The sequence below is a fragment of the Macaca mulatta genome, chromosome 5 (genome assembly GCF_049350105.2).
Source record: "Macaca mulatta isolate MMU2019108-1 chromosome 5, T2T-MMU8v2.0, whole genome shotgun sequence".
Classification (NCBI taxonomy): domain Eukaryota; kingdom Metazoa; phylum Chordata; class Mammalia; order Primates; family Cercopithecidae; genus Macaca; species Macaca mulatta.
The window spans coordinates 59,547,808-59,569,792 of record NC_133410.1 but is presented as its reverse complement, the minus strand read 5'-3'; the positions used below and the strand labels follow the sequence as shown (position 1 = coordinate 59,569,792).

The window sequence follows — 21,985 nt, the reverse complement described above, 5'->3', positions numbered from 1 at the left end:
AATCATTGTATCAGTCCATTGTGCCTATGTTAGCATTTGTTACTTCATTATGGAAAACCCAAACAGCTTTTGGGATGACAGATTAAGCACAAGAACAATGTGCACTTTGCTAATTGCTTTGACAAACATGGTTTAACAGCATTTACAGAAAAAGGTTGGTGCAGGTAAATAATACATTATAGCTATGGAGAACAATAAAACTGGTACTTTCAAGTTGTATCAAGGAACATAGAATGTTCAGGTGAGGGTAACAGATAGTCACTATGCTGCCCTAAACACAGTCAGGCTGAAGAATTATGTTCTGAAGTCTAGACTTTAGGGGAAAAGTTGATGGATGAGACCATGTCCAAAGAAGAGTATCTGGGATAAGAATCTTTCCAAAAAAGATGACATGAAATTTGGTCTGATGAGCTGAGGATGTTTGGTCTGGAAGAAAGAAAGAATTACCTAAGGAGATACAACAACTTTTTTTTTTTTTTAACATAAAGAAAAAAACTCAAGCCCAAACTTTTATAATAATAAAAGCTGCCTCAAAGTCACCAGTTCTTGAGATAGTAAGTTCCTTGTCTCTACAGTGATTAACAAAATAGATAAAAACAAGTGGGATTTCATAGAGCATTATTTGCCAACGTTTATTGGATTTTGCCCCATTTTGGTTGACAAAAAAATCATCCTCTTTCAACATTATCAAAATATTTCAATAAATTCAACAACATAGCTAAAAATTCATGTAAACAGTTGTAATTATTTTGAACATATGTTCTTTGGAGAAGGAATTACTTCTTTCTTTACTCCCTACCATTTAAAGGACCATTGTAGATAATGTCTATGTACTGAGTACTAGGTTGGGTTCATTGCATTTTAATGCTTCCTTCAATGATGAAACTCTTTCTCTATTTTAATATGTAAAAGAAAGCTTTATGAAATATATGTATATGTATACTTATATTTCATAAGATTAAATTTATTTAAATTTATTTGTGTTTTCATACAGGGTAAGTTAACAAGAAAGATATTTTAGAACATAGAAAAGGCTGGAATATGGGGCTTGTGTATGGATAATTCACTTACAGATATTTGAGAGTTTATCATGTGCTCTGATTTTAATTAAACGTGTACTGTTGAATAGCAAAGATAGTACTAAATTCATTCATTCATTCAATAAATATTGGACCCTTCCTATGCAGCAGTATCTGTTTTAAATTTTAGGAATATAGCAATGAATACAAATGATGAAGTGCTAGCCCTTGTAGAACTTACATCTTAGTGGGAGAGAGAGCAAATAAACAGTAAAATATAATATCAGATAATGATAAGTGCTATAATGAAATTGGCTGAAGAAATAGTGTTTTGGGGATACTGTTTTAGATTGATTGATTGGTGAAGATCTTTTTTGGGAGGTGACCTTTTGAGTAGAGTTCTTGTCCTGGCCATTCTCCATTTGTCCACCAACCCCAGTGTTTGCCTTTCCCTGTCCTGGTCTGGCCCTGAGAGGCTGACTGATGAAGATGGACTCACCTGTGTTCCTTTGACACTGGCTCCCAACAAGGTTTGGCACTAGTAGGATATCTGAAGGAGAATAAGAGAAACGTCAAGTCATGGTGTTTCTTCTCTACTCTCTCCTTCTTCTACTCTCTTTCTCCTTTCTCCTGCATCGATAGCTTTTGCTCAGCATCCTTTCCCCTACAGCTAAGGCTCTCACCGGGCTGCAGTAACACTGTTTCCTCCCTTACCCCTACAGATCTAGGAATGGTACAAGCTTCCTCCAGTTTCTAATCTCTAAGAGTAGCAACAGCTTTTATTTTTCTCTTACCCTGGATATATCCCTGTAAAAATTATTTCATTACTGTATGTGGTAGATTCTGCTTGCCATGGAGATACTGACAGAAGCAGATCTGTATGAAGTAAAGGCACAAATCAAGAACCATTCCTGGGGAAGAGCATTCCGAGCAGAGGGAACAGCACATACCAAAGTCCTTAAGCAGGAGCATGCTTGATGTGTTCCAGAACACAGGTCTTTGAGGATTTATTATATTACTCTGGTTTTACTTAAATATTAATAAATTATGAGGATACTAGCAGGAAATGTTGTTGGGAAGGTAGCCAGGGTTAGCTCATGTAGGACGTTGTTGGCATGGTTAGGATTTTGATATAAGCCAAGAACGACTGACAGCAGATCAACATGGTCTGACTTAGGTTTTAAAGGAGTGATCACACCTTTAGAAACGTGTCAGACCTTATGTCTGCAGTTGCGTCAAGAACTGACTCTAGGGGGTGAAAGTAGAAACAGAGAGGAAAGGTATTGCAATTTCATTTAACGGATCTAGATTTTGCTGTAATTTGTTTTGTATTTGAACACATAGTTTCAATCAAATTTAATAAAATATCTGATTCTTCTGTAGGCCCTTTTCTGGAACCTAGAATGTGTACATGACTGCAGGAACAATAATTGGCTCCTAATAGAGTAAAAATAGAAATGTTCTTTTTCCCAGAAAAAAAAAAAAATCAGTAAGCTGGTACAGATAACCATACCACATTTCCTCTTTTTCTGAGAAATTATATTTGGGTGATATCAAATGCAAATTTTTGAACTGCATTGACAGAAGTCAGGCATGTTTAGAGAATTAGTAAACTTTTTCAGACCACAGATCAACATTAAGTGAAATAGTGTTTCAGCTACTGATGCCTTCGTGGCAGATAAATACTATACTGATTTCTTTTTATAGACACTTGTGTTCACACACAAGACACAGAATTTGTTGAGTAAAGAGGAATTTGAATGCTCATCTTTATCCATTTCTAACCTTAGGCAGAATGAAGTTTACATTATCCTTAAAAGGTATTATTTGACTAATGTTAACAACTTATACAGAATATTTGACAATTACCCTTAGATAACATTTATCAAATATAATATTGAATGAATATTTTATGCTAGTGGAGGAAAATCTCTCAGCATGCCTTCCTACTCATGGTTTGTTTTATTATTATGACAAATGGCACATGGGTGGTCACAATCCACTTGCAAGAAACACTGATATTCTCTTGTGATTAAGTCAAAGCTTACACCATAATGCCAACACTGTTGTCCTCCTTGAGTTTATCCTCTAGCTTCATTTGTAAAGACCTAAATCAGCATTGAGTCCAGATATTTAAAAAGAAGACAGGAAAAGGAAAAGAAAAGGAAAATAAAGGAAGAGAGGGACAAGGAAGACTCAAGCCTATATAAAATAAACAAGACAGAAGCCAGGAGGTACTCAAGCCTCTAGGTGTGGTGGGTGTTGAGGCTCTCCCACAACCATCCCGTGAGGGTATTTTCTTACCACCAGAGGGCGCCAGTCAGGTGAGCCGCTACTTTAGATGTAGCCAAGTTGGCCACACACCATCCTAATCCTAGTTAGAAGACATTTTAAACAAAGGCAGTGGGAACAAGTCCTGTTCCTTGCTTTTTTATTTCACCTTTAATGCCTCTTACTAAATACAAAAGTATGTTGAACGTAGAAGACAGATTTGTATATAGTTCTGCAGTCTTCTTGAAGAAATAAATATTTAGCCAATGGGAAATTTAGGGCCAGAAAATTGAGAATTTATAAGAAATAACTAAAGACTGCTACATGTCCAGTTAATTAATAATCACCTGGAAAAGTTAGGGATAAAACATGTAGATATTTATAAATTATAGAAAAAAATGTGAGTTAATATAAAAAAGAAATCCCATATAACCAGACAATAGGAATAAAGTATTACCAGAATGACCATATCATGCATTGTGTGTGGGAAATAAACAAATACAAATAGCAGTGGGTATTTAAAAAGGAGATAGTGATCTAATGGCAGAGGTAGCCAGAACGGGGAGGGCTAGATCACTGTCATAATGAGAATGTCAGCATATATGGAAACAACCTCATCTAGGAGAACTCAGAGTAGAAGGAGGAGGATTGCGTGATATATATCAGAAAGAATAATGTCTGAGACATGAGAATGAAGAATGTGGTGATGAAATCTTGATGCGAGCTTGAAAAAAGTAAAAGAGGAAATCCTGTGTGAAGATCCTGAGACATGAATAATATTAGCTTATGTTAATATTAATGTCATCCCTCCAGTTTCTCATAGTACTAATCCTACAGGCTTAACTATATATCACTCACCTTTTTAAACTTGCCCCCCAAAATTGAGATTTAGACTCAGTTAGCAGCTTAGATCTGCAGAATCAGACCCTGTCACACTATGCAATTAGAAGTAAGAAGCTTCAAGTCCCTACTCAAAGCCACATCTCTGAGTTCACAGAGAGAGTTAACAAGTTTCCAGGGTACTTTAGTGTACCATGGTTATAGCACATAGTACCTGTTTATAGTTGTTATCTTCATCAGACTACAGCAGGGAAAGGGCTGTTTTTTTTGTTTGTTTGTTTGTTTGTTTTTTAAGTTTGCTAGGTACGTACTTAGAACAATATGTAACACATAGTGGTTGCCCAATAAATGTGAGCTGTGTTGATTTTGAGATTATAACTAAAATAAGGACTTTTTCAAATTGATACACATTTAGTCGATATATTTTAAATATAATATAATTTTTTTAAGATGGAATTATTCTAGTTGTTGGATTTACATAGTGTAGCATTATTTTTGGGAACTACCAGATATTTCCAGTTGGTCATAAAGTAGTTGCTAAAGCAATAAAAAGTGAAATATTCATTAATGAAAGAGTAGTTCATGTCATTAAGTGTATGAATGGAGTGATTTAAGTGTAAATGTTAAGATTAAGAAATGATGGGAAAGGGGGCTGCGCACAGTGGCTTACACCTGTAATCCTAGCACTTTGGGAGGCTGAGATGGGTGGATTGCCTGTGATCAGGAGTTCAAGACCAGCCTGGCCAACATGGTGAAACCCTGTCTCTACTAAAAATACAAAAATTAGCCAGGTATGGTGGTGGGTGCCTGTAATCCCAGCTACTCAGGACGCTGAGGCAGGAGAATCGTTTGAACCTGGGAGGCAGAGGTTGCAGTGAGCCGAGATCACACCACTGCACTCCAGCCTGGACAACAGAGCAAGACTCGGTCTCAGAAAGAAAAAAGAAATTACAGGAAAGGTGAAGAAAGAGTAAAGAGACTATTACTGACATCTAAAGCACAGTCAGAGTATTGGATGGTTGAAAGGGGAGGAGCAGTTTAGGGAAAGGCTAAATCAGCTTTGTACAAGCTACTGATGAAGAAGGGAAAGCTGGCCAGTATCAGTTCTAAGATCATCCTGGAGATCATTGGGCTTTGTCATATCTCATGCTGTGAGGAAACTGTAGGCTATCCTAAGTCTGTAAAATTCTAGGAATCTTCATTATTCAGCAGGATAGGCAAGTTTTTTTTGACATTGTCCACATTACCCTCCACCCATCTGAGTAAACTCTGAAACTACCTATATTCAGGAAATGAGCTGCTGAGTCAATGCCACTTGCATGTCAAGCTCTGGATGCAGTGTCACGGTGGTGAAAGCTGGCGTTTTTGGCCACTAAACCATCCCTTCCAGCGTGATGAATGAACCTTCACAGTTGTAACTTTAGAGTCTCTATTGCAACACTTTTAATGACAGATACCATGATATAAAACAGGATAAATGGGCAATTTAGTAATTCAGAATATTCATACTTACTTGTCATAAAGTACAAAGTGACCAACTAATTTCCTTTCACCACTTCTCCAATCATATTATCAAGTCTTAGAAACGCTTCCATCAAACATTATCCTAGGGCTCAATAGGGTTTTCCCCCGGGTGTATTTCCTCCTCCTTGAAACAGGACTTGTAATTTTCAGGAAACCAGGACATTGAGAAGTTCCAAGGGGTGGGGCGTGGAAATAGCTCCACCATCCCCACAGCTCATGCAACCCGGGAGTGGAACTTGCTCACTTACAGCCCTGAGTGCTTCCTGAGTGATGCCAGCACATTTCATGGCTTCACTCATGCTATTGTCCTTTCCGTATCTCACTTCTTATTTCGTTATTGTCCAGCTTGTCCTCTTTTGCTAGCCTCTGCTACTCCACTTACGAGTTCCTTCCCTCCTTCCTAAAAGTTGCCATTATTTTCATGGTACAGAGTAGTGAAAATGCACAGGCCTTTCTAAAGTAAGAATTTCGGGATTTAAATTCCAGCTCTGAGACTTGCTAATTGTGAGCTTGTTCTCATCTCTGAATCTCAATTCAGAGATGTGATTTCAATGATAATAATAAAAATAACCTTTCATAGCAATGTCTACTTTATATGTTTGATCTTAACTATGCTGATCTAAGTAGAATTTCCCATGTCTAAAATGATGCCTTTTACTTATTGAAAGGCATTTTAGTGTGGTTTATGTGTAATACCAAGTACAGAATATTTAACACTTCTCAAAAAAAAAATTTTGCATAGTGCAATCAAGCTAGCCCATCCATGTAAAGAGCACAGCACAGTGCCCAGTATATGGCAAATATTCAGTAAGTGTTATGTGTTAATGTATTCTATGTTAGGCATTGCATGTGAATATTTAAACAATTTAGAAATGATAAATCAGTTGATTATTAAGCCACAACTAAACTAAAAGAATATACTTCTTGGTTGCTTTAGATACTAATATAGTATCAGAGTAGAGTAGTTATTATAAGTATAAATAAATTAAGAAGTGACTTACACATGAGGGACCAACTTTATAGAAACTTTATTTTTACACTTAAGATGTATGGCTTCTCAGGATGACATCAGCACTTGTTCATAGATGTGTATTCTGTTGTTCCCTGGATGAATTCCTTATTGCCTCTCCCTCCTGTGGAACAACCTGACTTTGAGAGGGGAGACAGGGAAGGTTGAGGCACTTAGATGAAAGGGATTTTTTTCTCTCAGACCTTTATCCGCCCTCCCAGTCTCCCTCCTTCTCTGTTTCTACCTCATCTTCCCACCTCAGTCTATTCTGGCCCTCACAACCCAGGCCCAAAGCCTAAGTTACTAAGTAAGCAAAGCTCCCCTGGTCTGCAGTGAACTTTGTCAATACCTGAGAGGGCAGCTTGACTACTGATACTTTTCTTGGTGTCAGCAATACATCCTTACTGCAAAGACTTAGAAAACTTGGACAATAGAGAGGGAGGGAAAGAACCTTAATCCCAACCAAAGTGAAATATGGTAAACAATTTGATGTTTGACCTTGTAATGTTTTATATTTATACACGGATCTAAATATTTAAATAATTATTTTGCCTTGTATATACTGTTTGTATTTAGCAGCTCTACACTGTATACATGTTTCTTTATAAAATGCTTTCTTCCAAAACAGACTTCTTCTAATGACTCCATAGTATTGAGCGCTATGGATATACTATAATTTATTTATTTGGTTCTTGACTGTTGGACATTTAGATTGTTCCCTGAGTTTTACTGTTACGATAATGAAGCAAACAGCTGTAAACATCTTAGATTATTTGTACAAGTAACCTATAATATTTATCATATTGGTCTTAAGTTTATTTTCTTAGTAATTGTTACTTATATTCTAAAAACTAATGAACATTTAAGCTTGGTGTATGATAAAAGCTCACATGTGTATTTAATATTAAAGCATATTTCATACCTTACCTGTGCATTTATGTAAAGTTTTAATAGAAAGAGGAGATAGATTTGTCTCGTTTGTAACCCATTCTCTAGGCCTTTTATCATTACCAATCAGTATACTATGAAGCTCTAGATCCTTATCTTTCCACAAGAGAAGATAGAAGCCTGGTGTATGGGGAAAGGGACTCAAATATGAAGTAGGGTGTCGTATCAAAAGAAACATGGTCTTTAAAGTAAGGAGGATTTGGTTTTAAATTCAATTTTAACTTTAAAAATCACATCTAACTCTCTGGGCTTTATTTTCAGCTATTGCAAAATGGAGGTAGTAATACTAGTGTTTATAAACTGTCATAAGGATTACATGCTTAGCACATAATGGCTACTAAGTGAATGTAGTTTCCCTTCCCTTCGTTCTCCTATTGTGTGGTGAACCTATCACTAAAATTACAATATGTTTTAAATGAAAATATGTAAAAATGTATTATCTATTACGAAAAGTCTTTGTCTTTAACTTTCTGATACTTTGGTAATACAGACTGTACAAAAACGTGTACAAACTTTTATCTGTTTCCTTGATGCTCATTAGCCTCAAATAAGCAAAAACATTTTCCCAAGATTGATCACCTCAGAACCATCCCAAAGTTTTATTTTTTTTCTTCATTTGCTGAGACCCTTGCATTTTTCTCCTCAACTTGTTCTAATTACAGAGACTTTTGAAAAGGGGGGTTTAATCTTTTCATCTCTAGGTGTTTTCAATCTATGGTATTAGTACATGGTTAGCTGAGGTTGATTTTTTTTTCTTTTGAGGCTGTTCTCTCAACACACATATATATATGTGTGTGTATGTGTATATATATATGTATATACATATGTGTATATATTATATGTGTGTGTATATATATATACTACTTCTGATTTTTCATGAGTAAAACAAGCATTGATAGCAATATCCAAAAAAACTTCAGTAAAGAACAGTTTAGATCAAAGATATTTCACTGTGGAGAATTACAGACTTCCTTGGAAATATACTTTAGATGGTCAAATGATACATCATTTAAACTTAATTCTACTTGGGTCCATGCATGTATAACATGGGCTTAGGAAGAAGTGAGGTTCCTCCTTTCAAGTTATGTCTGTAGCTTTTAATATTATCACTTTGTTATATTTTTATGTCAGGTCTTTAAAAGGTTTATATTAGGAAATATTTAAATATACCCAAAAGTGTATAAAAAGAACATTAATAAAAATGTTAACACTTATCAGTACCTAAATTTGTCAGATATGAATACTATGTATATTTTCATTCTACCTGTTTTATATTTCTATAACTTGCTTTGTTTTGATTAATGTTATGACTTGAAAATTTGCCCATGCTAATAGATATAGCACTCAATTGCTCAATAATACTCAATTGCTGAGTATCCATTTTCTGTTGATGAATATACATGTTATTTCCAATTTATTGCTATTATGAACAGTTCTGTAATGTTTAAGTTTATACATATTTTCTTGAAGACTTATTCATTCATCTATCCAACAAATACTATTTTTGCCACTGGTATATATTAGGCCATATAGCAGGCAATAGAAAAATATATATATATAAATTTGGTTCAGCTCTTGAGAAGTCCAGACACTAGTACACTAGTAGAGGAGAAAGATGTACAAACAAATTAGTGTAATACAGCTTGCCAGTGCAATATTAGATATATGTGTGTATACATATGTATATGTCTGTCTAGAAAAGGAGCCTCTGTGTGTGTGTGTGTGTGTGTGTGTGTGTGTGTGTGTGTGTGTGTGTGTAAGAGGCACAGATAGGTTGAGAGAGAAAAACAGAGACAGAGAGAGAGCATCATTGGAGAGGTTTTCCTCTGACTCTGAAGAGTAAATGAATGAGTTGGGTTCCATCCCACAGAATGAACAGAAATTCACTATACAGAATAAAAGGTAATGAGACTTCTGGAAGCTTAGAGCTATAAAATCCTATGCATATAGCAAAGAAAATATTTACTCTTTCAGAATGACAGGTGCCTGTGTGTGATTTGTGAAAGATGAAGCATAACATTTAGGAAAAACCAGACATCATAATAAATTTAAAAAAATTAATTTTATCCTGTAGGTCATGAGCAACCTTTAAATAATTAGAAGCACTGGAATAACTTCATATTTGAATTTTAGAAAGATCACTTGGATAGCCCCTGTGCGGGGATAAAACTAGAAGTAGCATTGATGTGGTTCTACAGTAATACAGGAGTAGATGAAAGTGAGAAGGAAAAACAGGAAGGAAAGACTTACCGGCTTTAGAGACTAAGTATATGGTGTTGCCATTAACAAGGAAGGGCATATAGAAAGGAAGCAAGGTTTGGGAGACATAAAGATGAGTGGGTGGGAGGAGATAATTAATTCAATGTGAACGTGTTGAGTTGATGACACTAGGTGTTATATTTAGGCGGAAAAGTCCAGGAGAGGGATGAGATATGTCGGCGTGGGGTTTGGGAGAGAGCTCTGTTCTGGAGTGGTAATTTTGGAAGTCATTAATATCCGGGGTATTGGACACAAATGCATGGATAAAACCATCTAGAATAAGTCTGTTTATAGTGCATGGACTGAATTTCTGTTTCAGATATATTTGAAGTGTTTTAGTTGACATGGTTACTTCTATAACATTGCCTTCTTTCTTCTGTATAACTAGTGCCAATGACAGCCTATTCTTATTCCAGCATTGACTTTGATTGTATAAGAAAAAACTGGTATTTTTTTGAAGCTTTGTTGTTTCATACCTGTTGTTCTTTTGTAACCCCAACCTTTATCACCTTTAAAGCATTGTTTGAGCAACATGAGAGAATGTATTTGATAAACCAAAATGTACCATATAGTGGAGACAAAATTGTGTCCTGAAAATAAAATGATGGACTTAACTTCATAAATATTAAATTTTTTTCATGTAAAAGATTAAATTTAACTTCTTTAATGTAATGTAAACTTCTTTAATAAATGTTTCCAGCAGGCTGAATTTTTTGTTTATGCTTGCATTTGTAGTCTTTGCATAGTGGATTTACTGTGACCATCTAATGCTCAGTTAATTTCCGTTATCTGACTTGTCCAGGTTACCAATTTGACCTGATTTTTACAGTTTTATTGCTCACAGCCTATTGTATCTTCACAGCATTTTTTTCTGTGACCAACAGCCTGATTTTAGTAACTCTGGATTTCCCATGTCCATTATTTGATTATGTTAATGCTTTCTAAAGCACAAATTAATTGTTTTCTCAATCCCTTATGCCTTGATTATTTGATTTCTAAACCAAATTGCCTAAATTTTGCTTGAAACATCTATTGACTTATTCACTCTTATTCTTTAAAAACTAGGACCTCAAAATGAAAGTTCTGCATGCTATGGATGTGCTTGGTAGATTTTTCTAGCCATCCAGTGTATTCCCTATGGTCTTACCTTGTCCTTTACTCCTTCACACTTGTGGTGGCCATTCAACTTCCCTGAGTCTCTGGTCAAGGCAACTTATGACATGCCAGAGTCTACATTGCTACTATGGATTGAAAGCTTTCTCTCTCTAGCTCAGTCACGCCAGTAAACGATTATCTCCGCATGAAAAACAGGATAGACTTTAAATATCTAATAAAGAGTGGTGTGTAACGCACATATATTTTTCCTAGCATGTCAGTAGATGATTTAAAATCATGCTTTAAGTTTTATGTGCCTTTTGGGATATGTCCCATGAATATTATCACTCACTTCATCAACAGACTCCAATACATGCTATCTGAACCTACACCAAAGAGGAGGTATAAAGCATTTTTCCCCACCGTACTTTCAGTGGATGTACCTCTTTTTAGTTTTTTTTTTTTTAAATAAACCTTACTTTGTATGGGATTATATGAAGTTGTACTATATAGTTGTTAAAAAACCGTTTAATAATATCCATGTCAGGCATAAAATATGCCTTTACATTTTGTAAAATTTAAATATGTTGTGGTAGCATGGGATGAAAAGGGTGCTGTCATATAAAGTATAAAAGTCCTCACTCAAAAATCATATTGTGAAGTATACAAAATAATAAAAAGGAGAAGGAAAAAGGAAATACAAAGAAAGGACCTACATGACGTATGTGATGAGTAGGGAATAGTAAGAATTGTAGTAGGACAGCACTGGAGTGAAATCCACTGTTCTGTGATCTCCAGCAGCCAGGACCATGTCTTATTTATATTTGTGTTTCTTGTACCTGGTTAAGAACCTGGGCTTTAGGACTAGAAAACTCACTGTTCAATGAATGAATTCCTTTCTTTAGAAGTCAAGTGCTTAACCGGTCAGGCACCATGGCTCAAGCCTATAATCCCAACATTTTGGGAGGCCAAGATGGGCAGATCATTTGAAGTCAGGAGCTCAAGACCAGACTGACCAACATGGTGAAACCCAGTCTCTATGAAAAATACAAAAATTAGCTGGGCATGGTGGTGCACACCTGTAATCTCAGCTACTTGAGAGGCTGAGGCACGAGAATCGCTTGAGAGAATGGCTTCAACCCGGGAGGCAGAGGTTGCAGTGAGCTGAGATCATGCCACTGCACTCCTGCCTGGGTGACAGAGTGAGACTTTGGGGGGAAAAAAAAAGTCAAGTGCTTATCTTGGTCTTAGTTTAAGCTTTTTTCCTAGAAGGTAAGGAAGGTCTTCATAGGGGGAGATGATCCTTTCAGGACTCATTCAGCCTTAGATTCTCTTTCATACCTTGTTTGGGGCTGTTCCACTTCTTGAAAGCTTAATATGGCATTGCATCAGCACCACTGACTCAGAGCTTGCACCTGCAGAGTTCAAAGAAAGGTAGGGAAGAGGCAAAGAAACAACTGAGAAATTACTGTCTTCAATGAAAAAACTAGAAAAGACCATTGCTTTACTTTCTACTATGGGTAGGAATATAAGCCTTTCTATAGGTGAAGTCATCATTCCAATAGTGTTTTCAGAGCATGGTATTGTCGAATGTCTGTTCCAGACATGTGTTGACTATCAGAAAGTGAAACAATTTTATTAAATCTATAGTCATTATTAGTTGTGTCATTTAAATAGCATCAGCATACCTAATTAATACCTAGGAAAATTAATATTTAAAAAATGTAATGATCAAAATGTTACATGTCAGTGCTTATGTAATAATCCACACAGAGGTGGTGTTTGAAATGTACTTTGGAGACTCTGACGGAGCACCCGGCTACCTGCTTTAGGTGTGGCTTTGGTTCTGAAGGAGAGCAGTGAGAAGGAAGGAATGTGTATTGGTGGTGTCTGTGGCAACACCAATATATCTGTGGTGTCTTCTAAGGCAACTTTCTATGAAAGGCCTTTCGTTTTACTCATTTATGTAATTAAAGACTTAAATGTTAGACCTAAAACCATAAAAACCCTAGAAGAAAACCTAGGCAATACCATTCAGGACATAGGCATGGGCAAGGATTTCATGACCAAAACACCAAAAGCAATGGCAACAAAAGCTAAAATAAACAAACGGGATCTAATTAAACTAAAGACCTTCTGCACAGCAAAAGACACTGTCATCAGAGTGAACAGGCAACCTACAGAATGGGAGAAAATTTTTGCAATCTACCTTTCTGACAAAGGGCTTATATCCAGAATCTACAAGGAACTTAAACAAATTTACAAGAAAAAAGCAACCACATCAAAAGGTGGACAAAGGATATGAACAGACCCTTCTCAAAAGAAGGCATTTATGCAGCCAACAGACACATGAAAAATGCTCATCATCACTGGTCATCAGAGAAGTGCAAATCAAAACCACAATGAGATGCCATCTCACACCAGCTAGAATAGTGATTATTAAAAAATCAGGAAACAACAGATGCTGGAGAGGATATGGAGAAATAGGAACACTTTTACACTGTTGGTGGGAGTGTAAACCAGTTCAACCATTGTGGAAGGCAGTGTGACAATTCCTCAAGGATCTAGAACCAGAAATAAGATTTGACCCAGCAATCCCATTACTGGGTATATACCCAAAGGATTATAAATTATAAATCATGCTACTATAAAGACACATGCACACGTATGTTCGTTGCGGCAGTATTCACAATAACAAAAAATTGGAACCAACCCAAATGTCCATCAATGATAGACTGGATTAAGAAAATGTGGCACATATACACCATGGAATACTATGCAGCCATAAAAAAGGATGAGTTCATTTTCTTTACAGGGATATGGATGTAGCTGGAAACCATCATTCTGAGCAAACTATCACAAGGACAGAAAACCAAACACTGCATGTTCTCACTCATAGGTGGGAACTGAACAATGAGAACACTTGGACACAGGATGGGGAACATCACACCCCGGGGCCTGTCATGGGGTGGGGAGCAGGAGGAGGGATAGCATTAGGAGAAATACCTAATATAAATGACGAGTTAGTGGGTGCAGCAAACCAACATGGCACACGTATACCTATGTAACAAACCTGCACGTTTTGCACATGTACCCTAGAACTTAAAGTATAATAAAAAAAGAAAAAAGAAAAAAAGGCTTCTGGCTCTATCTTTTACTGAAGCACATCTACCCTACATTTATTTTTGTTTAATTCCTAATTGCTCGTTTTAAAAATGACTTACCTTTGTTACAAAACGTGAGAAGTAACGAGTACTGTGCAGAAGTGTTGGCTTTATGACTGTGGTTGGAACAAATTCAAATAACTCATAGTTTTTCTCTGAGTGTGCAGATTGCAGGCAATTCACTCAATATTTTATTAATATGTGCCTTTCAAGTGAAGATAATAATATAAGAATCAGATATTACATTGTAAAAAAGGGCAAGTGCATTGCAATAATGTTTTTGTTAAGATTCTATTATGTGTTTCATAATTCCTGCTTATATTTATTTTAACAAAAATCAGAAGGATTCCTTGTCTCTGTAAAATAGACATACACATACAACCCCAAATCCACATTACCATATATATCTTTCCCAGGGTAGTTGGTCAGGATATTCTTAAAAATAATGTGGTGCACCATATCAAAAGGAGTGAGAATCCCTCCGTGTGTACTAAGAGTAACATACATCCTTGTAGGTCACTAAGATACCACCCCCAAATTTACTTCTCTCAAATAAAAAAATTTGAAGGGGTTACCCCTCCTCTACTTAATGATGAATTTTATAACGTTTTCATGAAAGCTCTGCAGAAGGGTTTTGAGCAGTTTGGAAACAACTCTGGAAATGGCATTAGTTTTACTGCAGCCTAGCTACAGAATTAGATAGTAAACATAAGTACATTTCTGCAAATACAAATAAATAATTTTTTAAACTTTTTTAGGAGACGAGCTTGTTAACTAACATTATCGCAGGTCCCAAAATACTACATTTAGAAATTTATCCTAAAGAGAATTGTATTGAGGCTTACAGAGATAATATACAAAGATATCTGTTATAAATTTATTTATGATAGCAAAAAGTGGAAACACTCTAACCATTCAACAGTGTCGGAACATTTAATGGATGATGGATGATGTATATCTATAGGAATTCTATAGATCCAATAAAATTATATTTTTAAAAACATATGCATTTGATTATATTCATTATGGAAAGAGATATGACCACATACAGTCATGCATACACACTCACAAATAGAAAACAGATAATTAAAAAATACAACTTGAGACGTTATCTCTGATAGATAAATATAGATTCCTTTTTATCGTTTGCTGAATTCTCTAAGTGAATTTTCTAAAATGTATTGATTTCACATTACAAAGCAAAATAAAGAATATTTAGATGACCCATTTCCAATCACTGGCAAGATTCTGCCTGGCCTCATGTTGTTTTCTGCAGCTGTTACTTTTTAATATAGAGGAGCATGGAAACAATGTATTAAACTGAAATGGCTAGTCTCCTACAAACAACCAAACACCTTGAATTATTTGGCTTTTCTTGGGACAAAGAAGAAATATGAATTAAATGGATAAATCATGTAGTATGTGAATTATTCCTCAATAAAGCTTTTTAAAAAAGATATGGGAAACTGGAAGCCCTGGGGATACTAAAATAGAGGATAATTTCAGCTTTCAAATTTATTTCCATATATGTAGGAGGAAGAAGTCATCTACTTTTTAATTAGCATCAAGAGGAAGGAGTGGTGCAAGAATATGAGGGAAAGAGAGAGAAAAGGAATCCCTCTACCTGCTCTCACTTTAGTTCCTTACTTTTACCATTACCAAATGACTTTTACTATTCTCTGTCTTGGACATTCCTTATTGCTGAGCTCTTTCCTCAAGCCCGTAGAATTATCCAGATGACATTAATAACTTGTTCTATAATGTTATGGTCTGCCAAGGATAAATCTATATTTTAACTGAAGCATGTTTTGTAATAAATAGGTCCAGATTCATTTTCCCCCAATATCATTATTTAATTTTTAATTTTTTGTTTTATTTATAGGGTCTCTCTCTGTTTCCCAGGCTGGAGTGCAGTGGCACGATCATGGCTCACTGTAGCCTTGACCTCCTGGGCTAGAGTGATCCTCCCACCTCAGCCTCCTGAGTAGCTGGGCCTGCAAGGTGCACATCACCATGCCCAGCTAATTTTTGTATTTTTTTTGTAGAGACGGAATTTCACCATTTTGCCCAGGTGGTCTCCAACTCCTGAACTCAAGCAATCTGTCTGCTTCAGCTTCCCAAAGTGCTGGGATTACAGGCATCAGCCACCACATCCGACACTATATAAGTATTTTAGACCTTATAAAAACCTATCTACTTTAAAGTTTGTCTTATTAATTTTCTTGACATTGCTAAAAAAAAAAAAGCATTTATATCCATTCATGCAATGTTCCTCAGCAATGAAAAGGAATGAACTATGATACAGCAACCTGAATGAATTTCCAGCAAATTATGAAGTAAAAAAGCCAATCTCACATGTTCCATGTTCAATTATAGAATATATGATTCCATTTATATAGCATTCTTGAAAGTGACAAAATTAGTGGAGTCAAGGATGGGATGACATGGGAGGGAACTGGGTGTGGCTGTAATAAGGCAACATGAGGGAACCTTATGATGATGGAAATGTTCTATATCTTAACTGTATCAATGTCAATATCCTGGGTATAATATTGTCCTATAGTTTGGCAGGCTATTACCATCGTATAGTATCTTGTATTATTACTTACAATGGCATGTGAATCTATAATTATTTAAAAATGACAATTTAAAGCATATAGCAAATAAGTAAAAGAATAAAATAAAAACAGACTACAAAAATGGTCAGAAATGGCAGGCGCCTATAGTCCCAACTACTCGGGAGGCTGAGGCAGGAGAATGGCATAAACCCGGGAGGCAGAGCTTGCAGTGAGCCGAGATCCAGCCACTGCACTCCAGCCTGGGTGACATGACAGAGCGAGACTCCGTCTCAAAAAAAAAAAAAAAAAAAGGTCAAAAAAGCATGTATAGGGACATTTAATAATCTTTTCTGTATGATTAAATAATTAAAATACTCTCATTTTTGAGTATCATGGTACATTATTTTTAAAAACTTAGTGGTTGGTTGCAAACAGATTTTAATGTAATCTTTCAGTATAGAGTTTTAGTATAGGCTGATCATCATTTCTTTATTTAAATATCAGTGTTTACAATGTTTATTATAATAAGGATGACTAATATTTTTTGAACATTTCTGAAACATCATCTTATTTAAATCTTACAACATTCTTATGAGGTCAGTAAGGTTATTATTTCTGTATTATAGATGCAAAAAGTTGAGGCTTAAAGTGAATTGATTTGCTTATGATCATACAATAAAGTAGCTTAATTAGGACTGGAAACCAAGCCTGTCTTACTCTAAAGCTCCTGGTATTGATTCTTTATTCTGTTTTTGGCTATTGCTGCCATGATTTTGGACAGTGGGATGTGCTTTTAATTTTTCTTGTTTGTTTGCTTTATATCAAGTGTAAGTGTTAACATATTTGAAAGAGTAGGCATCAGCCTTAGATAACTGTTGCTTAGGAATTTATAGTTATGTTGGTCACATGTCTCTTTTTCCTTGGCAATACTTTTTAATAGAACCGAAAGGGCATATTTAAAGAAAACAAAAAACCAGCATGTGTTTAAATTTACAAAAAGTTTGCAAAGTTCTAACTACAATTCTATAACTGTCTTCTAATGTATAACGTTTCACATTCATATTTTTAAATAGAGCTTATAGTCTAATAGACACTAATCAAGTAACAACATACAAATGTAACAGCAAAATTTGAAAATTGGTGAGAGAAAGAGGTGCAGGATGCTATAGGTACCTATAGAAGGGGACTTGGTCTAGTGTTAGGATTGCTGTGGCACAGAAGGCCTCCCAAAGGATGTGGCCTCTCAGCTGCCATATGCTTTTTAAGGGTTTATGATTAATAGCCAAGAAAGACTTTTGTAGTTTTCTTTTACCGGTTTTAACTATGCATAAATCGGATACATTTTTATCACAGCGCATTTCAGTTATGCCAGCCATCTTCCAAATAGTATGTTTCAAGCTCCCTGAGGACAGGAACTCTGCAGGTTATCTTTGTACTCCCAAATGTGAGGATACTATCTCATCACATTCGTATTAGGCTAAATGGAATGGGATTGTTATGGTAGCCAAAAAACTCTGCCATGAAGACCTTTGACATATTTGAGGCAAAGTCTTGAAGTTTTCTTAAATCCACATTTGTAAATTTTGCTGATTTTTAAAAACAAATATTTGGTTTATTTTGATATTTTATTGTTTTATTGATTATAATAAACATTTTTTTTACTTTAAAAAATTATTCCTTTGATTTACAAGATTCCATCTCAGGATTGTTCAGAGTATCTTTCTCTGCATGTTTTTCATATTGCTAAATGAATACGAATATGTTGTTTTATTTTTTGTTTGGTCCTTACATCACAAATATATCATAAGCACCTATGAATTCTCCCAAAACAAAGCTTGTAGGCAAGGTAACAGAGCCACGCGTTAAATCCCTAGGAGTAAAGAGAGCTTTTTTATTTTCTCAAAGCACCCATTCTTTCCTGACTTTGGCTTATACACAGACCTCACCTATTACAGTGGGCTTTGTGAGATTTGGCCCAAAACACTGTTGTTTTTATGCTTTGTGGAGGATCAAAATGATAAATAACACTGCTCAATCTGTTGGTAGGTGTGACAGAACAACCTCTTGTTACTATTTGTTCCTACTGTTGTTATGTGATTATTATATGTTTAAGGTTGAGCCTGTGGGAGAAAATGCCACTCCCTGTTTGTTGGGGGTGGGGTCTCAAATGAAGAGTGAAGTCATTTGTTACATTCATCACCACAATCTTTCCAGTCTTCTGAGAAGTGGTATAATCCTCAGATCAGAAAGATAGATGAGTGGGTAGTCTTCGCTTGAGGGCAGAGATAGAGCCGTCTATTGGCTTTGCAGGAAATGGCTCAGAGTGCCGAATCATCTGCTTTTGTCAATGGGAAGAAAGATATAAAAGCAAAGTCTAGTAATAGGTGCCAAAGGCACCCAGGTGAGTTTTAGTGAATTTATACCAGCCCTCTGTACTACACTATAGTTTGATTTCAAGCAAAAGCAGTATCCCCGCTGTGAGCTTGACAGCTTTCCAATACTTAATGTTTATTTCTCATGAGGTCAATAGTGCTATTAATGAATGTAATTTTTATATTGTATAATGATAGGTGGCAATGTGGAATACCCACAAAACTCAATGAAGTGCTATTTTCCAAATATGTAATACATAATGTCATGGAATCCATTCAAAATGCAAGACAGACCAATGGATTTTAGCATCACAGATTATGGAGTATGATTATTACAGAGTTCATTGAAGTGGCTTCAAATTCTACATTGCAATTAACCTTTAAGAAACTATCACTTGTCAAGTTTTGGTATAGAATCAAAAAAGATATCCCCAATTATCATAAAAGACTATTAAAACACTCCTGCCTTTTCCAACTACATATGTATGTGAAACGGAATACAGAAGAAGATTTAAGAATCCTGCTGTTGGCCGGGCGCGGTAGCTCACGCCTGTAATCCCAGCACTTTGGGAGGCCGAGGCGAGCGGATCACAAGGTCAGTAGTTCGCGACCATCCTGCCTAACACAGTGAAACCCCGTCTCTACTAAAAATACAAAAAAATTGGCCGGGCGTGGTGGCGGGCGCCTGTAGTCCCAGCTACTTGGGATGCTGAGGCAGGAGAATGGCGTGAACCCAGGAGGCAGAACTTGCAGTGAGCCGAGATCGCGCCACTGCACTCAGCCTGGGCGAGACTCGGTCTCAAAAAAAAAAAAAAAAAAAAAGAATCCAGCTGGCTTTCTGTTAAGTTGGACCTTAAAGATTTTCAAAATTGTAAGACAGTTCTTTTTTTTCTCATTTTTTAAAAATTTAGGAATATATAGTTATTTGAAATGTGTTATTCATTTTAAAATGTAATAGACATTGTTTTTCAAAATATTTAAATAATTCATCAATTTTAATTGCTTATATGATGTCATTAAATATAAGTCATTAAGTAATTATATGTTAATATCATTAGATATAATTATTGGATTTTCAATAATTTTTGAGAACATAAAGGAGTTCTGAAACCAAAAAGTTTGAAAATCACTAACTTGCATAATCACAATCTCTAATTCATGTCTCTGTTTAAATGGTCTATGTGTAGAGAAGCCTATTTGAAAATAGCAGACTTTTTTGTTTTTCTAACACTTATCATTACCCGACATTGTATTATGTATCTATTTATTTGTATGGTTACTGGTCATCTTCCCTATGAAAATGTAGACTCCATTACGGAAGGAATTTTTGGCTGCCTTGTTGATGGTTTTATCCCTCACACCTGCTATAGTACCTAGCACATAGTAGCTATTCAGCAAATTTCTACTGAAATAATGGAAATATTTTTCTGTCTGGATATTGTCCTACTATTTCCTGGATAGTGCTAAAACTTGAAAGGTTCTGTGTGCAGTTCCTCTTAATTATGACTTGCACCTTTGCTAATGAAATTTTTGAGAGCTTCTAATAGGTTGCTTCACTCCCTAGCAATCCAGTCATTTATTACATGGTGTTCTCTTCTCTTGCTTCAGCCCCTTCATAACTGTTTCCCTACAACACACATCCATATGTGTGTGTTAAGATGAGGTTCTATTATTGTTGCCAAGAACAGCTGCCACTGCAGCCAGACACAGTCTCCCAACTGCACACTCCATTTTAGGTATGCTGAAGCCCTTTTAAGTGGAGCTGCCTAGAGTTCTGTGGCAAAATGAGAAAAATGCCTCTCCTTCATGGTATTCCCTCTCAGAGTTGCACCAACATATTACAGAATTTTAGGGAAATCGCCCTTGTATTTTTTATTTTTGTCTTCTCCTACTCTGCAACTTCAAATTGACTCCGTAGGAGCCCAGAATAGAGTCCAATCTAAGTGATGAACTCTAAGATCTACTCAGACTCATCTCCCCTCTAATAAACAGTATGCTGGGTGAAGCCTATCATGTGGATTTCTGTCATGTTCATTTCTTCAAAATCATTAGATACATTCAGTCATGGTTTTTTACAAGAATTCAGTGTAATGCAAAACTTGCAGTTCTTGACATTTTCATTGGATAAACGAAGTCTCTTGTAAATAGAGGATGTACCTGAACTGTAATGTGGTCATTTGCACATGAATCAGCCTTTCTCTTCTCCTAAGTACATGATGAGAATGAAATGTCTCTATCGTTTCGTGGTTGTGTTTGTACTCCAGCATCATCACCAACCATTGTCTTCAACTTATATTCTATATTCTAATTATCTCAAACTCTTTTTAGCTTCCTAAACCTTTCCAAGTTTATTGGAAATCCCTGCTTTTTTGTGTAGTAAGATTTTTCTGTTCAGAGTGGTTTTTTCACCTCATTCATCTGATGTACTTATAGCTCTCAAGAATCAGCTCATGCCCTCACTTCCACAAACATGCCTGAAAAACATGCCCTCACTGCCACAAGCCAGGCTAGGTATCCCCCTCCCTAAACCCCATTGTGCTTGATTTCTTCCACACCTTGGGCATTTCTATATCATAATGCCATATTCTGTTATAACTATCTGACTCTCTTTTGCGACAATGAACTTCTAAAACAGACCATATAATTTTCTCAATTTCTGAATTTCCAGTAGCAAACAAAGCTTTGCATAATAAACTAGCAATAAGTGCTTGTTAGACAGATGAACAGACAAATGGATAAGTATATTATATATTGTGAAGGGTTAGTGAATATTCTATGAAATACTCATATTTGAAGTGTTCTCATGGGTTAGGTGTCCATAACTCTAATGTTATATATAATCCCCAGAGTCACATAACTAATCTTGGATCATACTCCTAATTGCTGTGTTCCTAGCACTAGAACTAAGAATTTCTAGCTTCTAGTC

General features: G+C 35.8%; 1 protein-coding gene and 1 long non-coding RNA gene across 10 annotated transcripts in view; one reads left to right on the top strand and one right to left on the bottom strand.

Moving 5' to 3' along the window:
* The window catches only part of MTHFD2L (methylenetetrahydrofolate dehydrogenase (NADP+ dependent) 2 like), a 186,183-nt gene that overhangs the window by 109,551 nt on the left and 54,647 nt on the right, over positions 1–21,985 (top strand). Inside the window, exon 10 of one of the 9 annotated variants that reach the window (XM_078001755.1) lies at positions 1,860–10,542. Within the exon in view, the coding sequence (XP_077857881.1) occupies positions 1,860–1,903 (44 nt within the window). The 3' untranslated portion in view covers positions 1,904–10,542. 9 annotated transcript variants of the gene reach the window in all.
* LOC144341158 (uncharacterized) lies at positions 114–20,757 on the bottom strand. Its single transcript, XR_013417900.1, has 3 exons — positions 12,307–20,757; positions 1,519–1,569; positions 114–426 (listed from the first exon to the last, which is right to left on the bottom strand). It is a non-coding gene; the product is annotated as an uncharacterized LOC144341158 (long non-coding RNA).